Here is a 9,454-nt window from a genome sequence, read left to right on the forward strand (position 1 = left end):
TGCATGTGTCCATGCTCTGTTTGTGTATTTGGCTACCATGTTCCTCTGTGCTCCACAGGTGGCTTTTCCACCCGCCCCTTTGTGAGGAGTGTCCAGCGCCAGAGCCTGTCTTCCAGGTCCTCCGTGACCAGCCCCTTGGCCGTGAGCGAGAACGGGATCCGCCCCTCGTGGTCGCTGTCAGCGAAGCTGCAGATGCGCTCCAGCTCGCCTTCCCGCTTCTCTGGGGACTCTCCGGTTCACAGCTCGGCTTCCACCCTTGAGAGGATTGGGGAGTCTGCGGACGACAAAGTCTCCACCTCATGCTTTAGCAGCCTGAGGAGTCTCTCTGGAAGCCACATTGAGTCCAGCGAGAGCAGCGGCCGGCAGGAGCACCCCACGGCAGGCAGAGCTCCCCTGGCAGTCATGGAGGGCGTCTTCAGAGACGAAGTGCCCGGGCGAAAGCCAGGCTCGGGCACGGACTCCTACAGCAAGACTCTGTCGCAGGCAGACAGGAACTGCCCCGCCCTGGATCCTTTCGATAACAACAACCAGATCGCTTTTGTTGACCAGAGTGATTCTGTTGAGAGCTCTCCAGTCAAGGAGGGGAGAAGCTTCAGTGGAATGTCCAAGGCAGACAGCAGCCCCCAAAAGGCAGCCCACCCCAAAGACACATTGGAGTCAGACAGAAGCTCCAGGAAAGGCAGGACAGATTCCCCAGTGTCCTGCCAACCGGCAGCCCCGCTCCTTCCCTCCAAGAGTTTGCCGAAGGGGTCCCGGACCAGGAGCAAGCTGAACTCTGGCCGGGCTAGTGGGCGGCACGGCTCTCCTGCCCCCTCTGGGCAGGGCAGGAAGGAGGCTGGCTCAAAGGGCCAAGAGGCTGCCAGTAACACCTCTGCTGAGCATCAGAAGCAAAAACCTGCTTCCTCCTCTTCCTCCACCGCGACGAGAAGAAACTCCTCGGGGTCGTCCGTGCGGGGGCACAACACCCCCACGAGCAAAAACAGGACTTCGGAGCACAGCCTCAGCAGGGAGGGCTCCAAGCTCAGCCTCAGCTCAGACAAGGCTGGCGTTACCACCGGTTCGCGGACGGGCTCTCCACGGATCAGCCAGTCGCGGAGCGAGGGCAGGAGGCCGGACGGCAAGCACGTGCGCAGCTCCTCCATGGCCAGTCTCCGTTCACCCACCACAGGCGCCCCCCGTGCCAGCCTGAGGAGGGACAGCAAGTCGGAAGAAAAGGGACTTTCTTTCTTCAAGTCTGCCCTGCGCCAGAAGGAAAGCCGGAGGTCGGCCGACCTAGGCAAGACCACCATGCTGTCGAAAAAGATGGCGAGCAGCTCCTCCAAAGCTGCCAGCAAGAACTTGCTTGAGGAGAAGCTGGAGAAGAGTGGTGGTGGTGGCGGCAGCGGCAGCGGCAGCGGCAGCCTCTCCCAGCCTCCGAATGCCCTCCCCTCGAACGCCACCCCGGCTTCTGCAAAAGACAACCCCTCTCCTGCCAAACACTCGCTGCTCACGAACCGCAAATCCAAGTCTTCCCAGCTGGAGGCCAACCCCCCGCAGTCGCCCAGCAGTGGCAAGCAGGCAGCCGACAAGGCCTTGCGCAAACTTCCTCCCAGCATGCCCTCCTCTGCACGGCCGCCGCCAGCCTCTTCGAAATCTCAGTGATTGGCTGCTGCTGCTGCTACTGCTGCTGCTCTTCCTCCTCCTCCTCCTGCAATCCAATTGGGTTGGTTTCCTCCTTTGCTTCTTTTTGTTCATGTGCCTAACGTGTTTGAAGAAAACTTGACTACTGTTCAAGCGCCTTTCGACTCCGCCATCGTACCAAATAACTACAGGCTGCCGCTGGTATTTTGTAGCGGGCTTGTGGGGAGGGGGGGTGCTCGCCAAAGGACATTGTCATCATCTTCTCTCTTCCCTCTGCCTCAACCCCACAGCAGAACTGCAGTCTGCACAGAAGCCTTCTTGGGGAGCCTTACCACTTTTCTCTCTGAAGAGGGACTCTGGATTATGTCAATGGCCAGCTGTGTCCATGTTGAAAAAGCTACCGCTTCTGTCCCTTGCAGTGTGTGTGTGTCACTGAGCAGGCTGAAGCATTGCTCTGTGAGCTGCAAAGGGAAACCGTGAAAAGCAAGACGATCATCCTGTTCTGCTGTGTGTCCCTCCTCCCCAGGCCATGTCTCCTCCCCCGCCTTCTGCCCCCCCCCCCCAGCACCCCATTTCCCAAGCTTCTTAAAGGGCAATATTTCAACTCTAATGTTATTTCTCAGGTAAGCGCTCAGCCAGTACTGGAGGGAACAGAAGATTCTGGAGGGAAAGGTGCATTCTCTCTCATAGAGGGGTGTATGTGTGTACGTCAGAGAAGTCTGCTTTTAAGTGTGTCTGTCTGTTTCTGATTTTTTTTTCCATTCCAGCAGATTTCTGTATGTTTGGAATTTTCATTTTTTAAAAAAGTCTGTCCTGCTTGACTCTTATCTGTTCAGAGGTGTCTTCTCGAAAGAGGGAGGGACCAGTTGGCAGCCTGGAAATCAGCAGGTTGGGCCTGGAACTTCTGCAGAGTGGAAGGGGGTGGTTCATGGAATTGTAGAATTGTAGAATTGGAATGGACCCAAAGGGTCTTTTAGTCTGACCTCCTGCCCTGCAGCAATCGTCGCATCACAGGTTAGGTGGAAGGAGGTTGCGTCTGTGTGATGAGCATATTCTGTAGTCCGCATGGAAGAATGCTTGACTGCACACACACACACATTCTTTTTATGGAGCTGTGGATCAGTTGTTCCTGCACTCCATGCTGGAGGAAGGAGGCATTTAAGCTTTTGTAAGTCCTAGCTGGAACTAGGCTCCTGCTGCCCTTCCTCAAATCCTTTGGTCCTCACTCTTCTTGCTCCTCATCTGCCATGTGGCTTTGGAATGAATGGCCACTCTGAAGCCTTGGGAGGGGGGCACCTTTGTGCCTCACTGTTAGGCAAACTGTACAATGACTCCCTCCATGCACTCTTCCCTCCCTTGGCTCATTGCTCTTATTCCCATGATCTTTCAGTGGATTTTAAGCTTACAGTGCCCACCTGCTTGTTGCCATTTCTTTTGGCACAGGTGTGGGGAACCTTTGGCTTTCCAGATTATGCTGAGCTACAACTCCCTTCAGCCCCTAGCAAGTATGACTGAACAGCTGAGGTGATGGAAGTTGTAGTTCAGCAGTTTCTGAAGGCCCAGAGGTTCCCCATATCTGCTTCAGCCCGAGTTGGCAGCCTGCTTGCCTCCTGCAGCCTTCGGCTTGAGCAGGGAACTTTGCAGAGGCGTCGCTGACAAGCTGTGCCTTTTGTCTTTTTTAATGCCGGGCGGCAGATGGGTTCCTTCCCTTGGCCATGTCATCTCATTGAGGCATGAAGCCTCTGCCTGTTTGAAGGTTTAGTTAACAAGACTTCAGCTCCTGAATGCAGCAGCTCCTTCCATGGTTTATTATTCCCTTTGCACTGCCTTGGGCTTGTCTTTGTTCAGCTGGGGCTGACACTGCCATGGCCCTAAGTGGTAGATCCCACTGCACAGCCAGGTTATCATCTCCTCCTCCTCACCTAGGAACAAAGGATCTTGGGTCTTTGGGTCTGCTTCTGAGTGCCACGGGCAGCCTTGAAAGGTGGCAGGTAAGGCATTCGTCTTATACCTGGGTTGTGTTTCCAGTTGCTGAGCTGTGAACAGGTAGGCTGCAGCCCCATGGGAACTGACACCTGGCAAAACCCCTCCTCACACTGCCTGCAGTTTGGCTGCTATGGGGCAACAACACATCTCCTTCCCCCCGCCCCCAACCCTTGTGCCCACCTGTAGGTTAAAACAGGAGCTTTTGTGTGCTCAGCTCTTAGGTTGCCAAGCTCACCCCCTTTGCTTTTAGATGTTCCTGTTTCTCAAGTAGTGAGGCACTACAGTTAGAAGAAAAATGTCTGGTTCCTGGAGAAAGGACTGTCTTGGGGGGTGACCTCAGCATGTCCCATGAAACATGATGGGCACAGGATGCCTTAGGCCAGCCTTGGTGAATATGGCGCTGCTGCTGGGATATGGACCTTGACCCCTTCTCCTGCCCCACTGGCAGTGTGTGTGTTTAGTGGTACGTGTGGGGGTGAGCGATTGCTTTCATTGCCCTTTTGTCAAAGGGACCTTGCTAAGCTTTGTGGGGTTTCCTTTTTGTTCCTTTGTGGGGTTTCCTTTTTGTTCCTTTGGCCTGGGCCACTTCCTTGTGTTGGGCTGGTTGCCAGTTTTTCATTGGCCAGCAGATCTCCCCTCATTTAGGAAGAGCTGCGACTCTCTGATCTTCAGCAGACTTCTAGGCCCTTAGCGCTGTCTCTTCTTTTTTAAGAAAGGACACAATTTCATCTCCCTTGGCTTTAGATCCAGGAGGACCGTGGGATTAAATTTAGGCCTCTCCTGACATGCAGCTCTGCAGTTCTCTTTGGGAGTAGGGGTTGGTGGAGTAACTAATTCAAGGCTCCCCTGAATAGGGAGGAAATTGAGCCCCCCTCCCTGCCTCCCCTGCACACCCAGCTCCATTCAAATGGCCCGAAAGCCTGTTTCTTCCTAATTCCATGAATGACACCTAGTCACCCTTCTAGTTGCAGGAAGGTTGAGTTCTGCATCTCGGAAGGCTTCCCATCCTTTGGGGCTAGATTTTTGGAGAGTGTTTATAATTAGTATGCACATTCTAAGCACATATCCAAGGGATTGTATTATAGAGGCACCTTGGACTTCATGTTGCTTGTACTTGGTGGGCGAGATGGTGCCAACAGCCACTCTTTGTAGCCATGGCAAAGCACCTCACTTTTAGCTTCTGTCTTTTCAGATGTATCTATGGCTCAATGCGACTGAGTTGGACTAATCATTTTAGGTAGAGAGTGAACCTCCATGTTCCAGACACATTTAACCTAGTTTTGTAGGCTCTTCTCTGCTTGGCAGTGCTGAATTTCTTTAGCATGGTTGACCACTTATCTCTCTTGCCCCCACTCCCCAAAAAGCCCACAATGAAGGTAACATGCATGGCCCTTCCCTTTGCCCCCCCCCCGCTCACGCATGACCATGTTAACTATGCAAGCAGCTAAAGCTAAGCTAAACCAGGCTGCCCCTGTCACTGCTGCTGCCCAACTGATGCCCACCTAAGCTTGGACTGGAGCTCTCAGCCCACCCCTGGAGCAGCCTGAGGGACGAAGGGTCCCAGTTTCTGGCACCCACAACCCTCTCCTTCGTACAGCTCTTTTGTTTACTGATGTTTTTGGGGAGGGGGTACGGAAGTTACCTTGGAGTATTTAAAAGGTTGCAGGTGATTTCTCCCTGTTCTTTCTGAGGGTGCATTTTTGTTTCCAGATGTGAGCAACCTGCTGTTTTCAAAGGGGCTCCCAGCCATTTGAGGGATGCTGCTAGCAGCTGGCAGCCTCTTTAAGGAGCAGATATCTGTGATGGCAGAAGGGCTCCTTCCCACCATAACACAGCTTCTCTGGAGCCAGCTTTTTGGGTGTGTGCGTGGTGGCAAAGCAGGACTCTCCAGTCCCCCTTAGTTTCGTGTTGGTGCAAGGAAGAGCTGGCTGCAGAGCTGGGAAGGTCTGAGAGGAACCTCCTCTGGTTTCTGGGAATGAGGCCCCACGGAGCTTTGTTGCAAAGAGAGGCGTTGCTCCTTAAATCGGCACCACCCACAGCTCCCAGGCAGCTCCTGCACAGGAGGAGGAAGGGGAGCAAGGGAAAGAGGAGGAGGTTTTTCCACCATTCTGGAAGCTCTCATCAGCAGTCAAGGAAGCGTTTTTGTTTTGAAATGCCAGTTCAAATCATGTTAAGGGCAATCCTCTTTTTGGCTTTGCTGTCATTTGCCTGTTAATCCGCAGCAACTTGTCAGGGGTCCAACATTATCTGCAGAAGCAACTGAAATTTAGTTCTAATCTGCGGTGAGATGGAAGTACTACATGGCTTTCCTTAATTATTAAAAAAAAGTAAAAAACAAAAAAACAAACAAACCAAAAATCCATTAGCATGCAGGGGGTTGGATTTGACAGAATGAAGGATGAAATGTAAATTCCAACACCCACTTTTTTTCCTTTTTACAAGCATTAAGCCAACCTGATTTGAATGCTGGGTGCTGAAATGGTTTGATTGGGCCCAAAATGAATTCTCTGCAACACAGCACGTGGGGGCTGGTTGCAAGAGGCAATTTGGAAAGTCTTCCCTCTTGCCTTTTCTAACTTCTTTTTTTTATTATTAAACTAAATGTGGCACTTGCTGCATTTGCATCCTGGGCCCCCAGAACTGGAAGTGGTATCCAGAGAATTCATTTCCTCGGCTGCTGCTCACCAGTCGTGCCTCGTCTCACCTTTGGCTAAAACTGAGTCTTCAGTGCCATTCCAAAAACTGTGAGCCTCAAACACTGGACACGCTTTCCTGTCTGACAGCTGGAGTTGCATGTTACATCACAGGATGCTTCCTTCCTCCTCTCTCTCTCTCTTTCTCACCCCCTTATTCCTATCAAGAATTTCTAAGTTTTTTTAAAAACTGTACAGTACTCTGGGAGGGAGGCTGTGTCTCTTCTTGGGGTGGAACCATTACTATGTACCATAAGAGGGTTTTAACTTATTTGACGGCAAGTGCATGAGACTGTGTCAATGCCTTTTATTTATTTGTATGCACTTTTAATATGCAGAATTTATATTTTTATGTTTTAAAAAATCATTTCCTGTCAGGAAGAAGAGTTTGGATACAAGGTATTGGATGATTTAAAAGTGGGAAAATGTAATAAAGTACAATAAATTTATTACAGGGCATTGCCTGAATGTGTTTTTTTCTCCACCAGATTTTGTAGCACCTTCTCTCTGAGCAGAGCAGGCTGCCATATCAGACCGCTGGCCCATCTGGTCTGCACTGATGGGTAACAGTGGCTCTCCAGGGTTTCAGGCTGGGTATCACTGGAGACACAAGGGACTGAGACTGCTGGGATGTCATGAATGCAGAGGAGTGGTGGGAGGCACTAGCTGGGGAACCCCACTGTGTGTGGTATATTTGGGGGGGTAGCCAAGGTGGGTGGGGAGACATGTTGGTAAACACTTTAAACAATCACGCCATTTCTATGGTTCTCTTAAGCCTGAGCCTCTTCCTTGCCACCAGATGGCGCTTATGCCTTTGTGCCACCACTAGAGATGGAGTGTTGGCTGGCTAGCTGGCTGTCTACTAGGCCAGGAATTGTACTCTGAGCCAGAGCTGGCTGTAGCTGATGGGAATCAAAGTCCAACAACAAATGGAGAGCCACAGTTTAGGACGAGTTGAGGGAATAATGCAAGAAGAGGTCTGAGTGGGGCCCACTTGCCTGCCAATAGAAGGAGCTGCCAACTGGTGCATCCACTCATAGAATCATAGAATTGTAGAGCTGAAAGGGTCACCTAATTGAACCCCCTACAATGCAGGAATCGCAGCTAACAAATCCCTGACTCGTAGCTTTCCAAGCATCTTCCCAGAAGAGACCTTTCCTGGTGTGCCTGGCCTGGTGTGCAGTGTGGGATGGGGCTGGATATTATTTATCTTTTTTTTTACATTTATATTGCACCTTTTTCTTCAAGGAGCTCAAGGTGGCATACATTTTATCCTTGCAACAACCCTGTGAGGTAGACTGCGAAGTGACTGGCCTTCAAGGTCACCCAGAGAGCTTCATGGCCAAGTGGAGATTCAAACCCTGGTATCCCAGGTCCCTCGTCCAACACCCTTGACTGCTGCACCACACAGGCATGCAGTGGAGTCCATGCAAACCATAGCGCCCACCCACAGCGGGCAAGAACTTGTTATGGGACACACTTCCTTTTCTAAGCTCAGTGAGCTCTGCAGTGCTTTTATCCCACCCCAAAAATCTACCTCCAGCAGTATCCTCCTTGTGGTACCCTGTGCAAGCCCAGCATATGGGGCGAATGGGACATGTCCAAAACATCTGGAGGGCACCAGATTGCTGAAGGCCATCTTGCAGGTTTCATAGGTGGTCCCAAGGGCCCACCGTTGTCTGAATCTGTATCCAGCCTTGTGATGGTAGTGAATGAACAAGTTCTGTGCTGGCTTCTGAGTCAAGCCAGGAGTGAAGGCAAGGCAAGTAAAGGGGTGGCTTTAGGGCAGTGAAGTGGGAGAATAATCTAAGCTGTGAGATGCTGTCTGCTTGGAATGAACAGAAGATGTGGATATATTACTCTGGCCCATCTTTTGATTTCAACCAGAAGGAGCATTCGGGGTGACTGTGCTGCATATTAATTAGAGGAGAAAAAGAGGCCGCCATGTTATTTCTTTACTGCTGTTACATAGGCCAGGGTACAAATGTTACATTAAGGATGCTGCTGATGTGTTCTGGTGTCCAGGGCAGGAAATTACCATGGCATCCTCTTCTCCAGGTATATGATTAATATAGAGTACAGACCCTGAGCCCCCCCTTCCACTGATCCATTGGCCATCGCAGTGGGTGAGGGTGGGCAGCTTCCTCTCTCCTGAAAAGTACATAGATCTAAAGAGGGAAGTTGGGAGAGTGACCCTCCTTCCCGTTTCCTCTTTCAACCCCTTTGGCTTTTCAAGGCTCAAATTACTTTTACTGGATCTGAACTCTTGGAAAAGCGAAGTGTGCAGACTTTCTGTCTTAGAAACAGAACCGTAGAGCTAGAAAGGACTCCCCCAACCCCCAGCAGTGCAGGAATCGCACCTAAGAATCCCTGGCAGATGGCCATCCAACTTCTGTTTAAAAACCTCTTCCCGATGCTTTGTTGGGATCTCCTTTCCTGTCATTTGAATCCATGGGATTGGGTCCATCTGGAGCAGCAGAAAAAAAGCTTTGTCACCACCCTCCACATGACAGCCCTTCAGATATTTGAAGATGGCTCTCATACCACCTCTCAGTCTTCTCCAGTCTAAACACCCCAACTCCTTCAACCGTTGCCCATCATGCTTGGTTCCCAGACCCTTGATCATCTTGGTCACCCTCCTCTGCACACCTTGTTCAGCTTGTCAATATCCTCCTCAAACTGTGATGCCTAGAGCTGGATACAAGTCTCTTGGAGTGGGGCAGGGAGACAAGAAAGGACCAGAGGGGGTGACTCCCATGGGACTTAATCAAAAATCCCAAAGAGCCCCCAGAGGTTGGCACTCCTGGCATGCAGATATACATTTCCAGAGTTGGCATTTGGACTAAGCTGGCCGCCGTCTGCTGCCGCTTGCCCCTTCCCTTCACCTTGGCTGCAGCCACAGAGCGGGGCAAACCTCTTCCTGTTTTGATTTCATTTCCAAGCTCATAATTATTTTATGCCACATATGGAAATTGCCGGGACAGATGTCATATTAAAGTGCAAGGCCATCATTTATTTATAAGTGATTGGGTTATAGCTATATTAATACTGCCTGGGGCAATGCCAAATTAGAGCTAATACAGTTTTATTGTTTATTATATTGGCCAATATTTTTCCAATTCTGGTAGGGTCTTTTTTTTTTATAGCTCCTTATT

General features: G+C 50.8%; 1 protein-coding gene across 2 annotated transcripts in view; it reads left to right on the forward strand.

Moving 5' to 3' along the window:
- The window catches only part of USP31 (ubiquitin specific peptidase 31), a 40,529-nt gene extending 33,773 nt beyond the window's left edge, over window positions 1-6,756 (forward strand). The window contains exons 16-17 of one of the 2 annotated variants that reach the window (XR_013979175.1): window positions 59-3,908; window positions 3,947-6,756. Coding sequence is in view for 1 of the 2 variants with exons in the window: in XM_080980154.1 (XP_080836280.1) it covers window positions 59-1,641 (1,583 nt within the window). In the remaining variant the exon portion in view is untranslated. Of the gene's footprint in view, window positions 1-58 lie in introns of both variants that reach the window. The other variant, XM_080980154.1, reaches the window with a different exon arrangement.
- The last annotated feature ends 2,698 nt before the right edge of the window (window positions 6,757-9,454 follow it).

This window comes from Podarcis pityusensis (assembly GCF_964106645.2).
Source record: "Podarcis pityusensis genome assembly, chromosome: 14".
In the NCBI taxonomy this organism is placed as follows: domain Eukaryota; kingdom Metazoa; phylum Chordata; class Lepidosauria; order Squamata; family Lacertidae; genus Podarcis; species Podarcis pityusensis.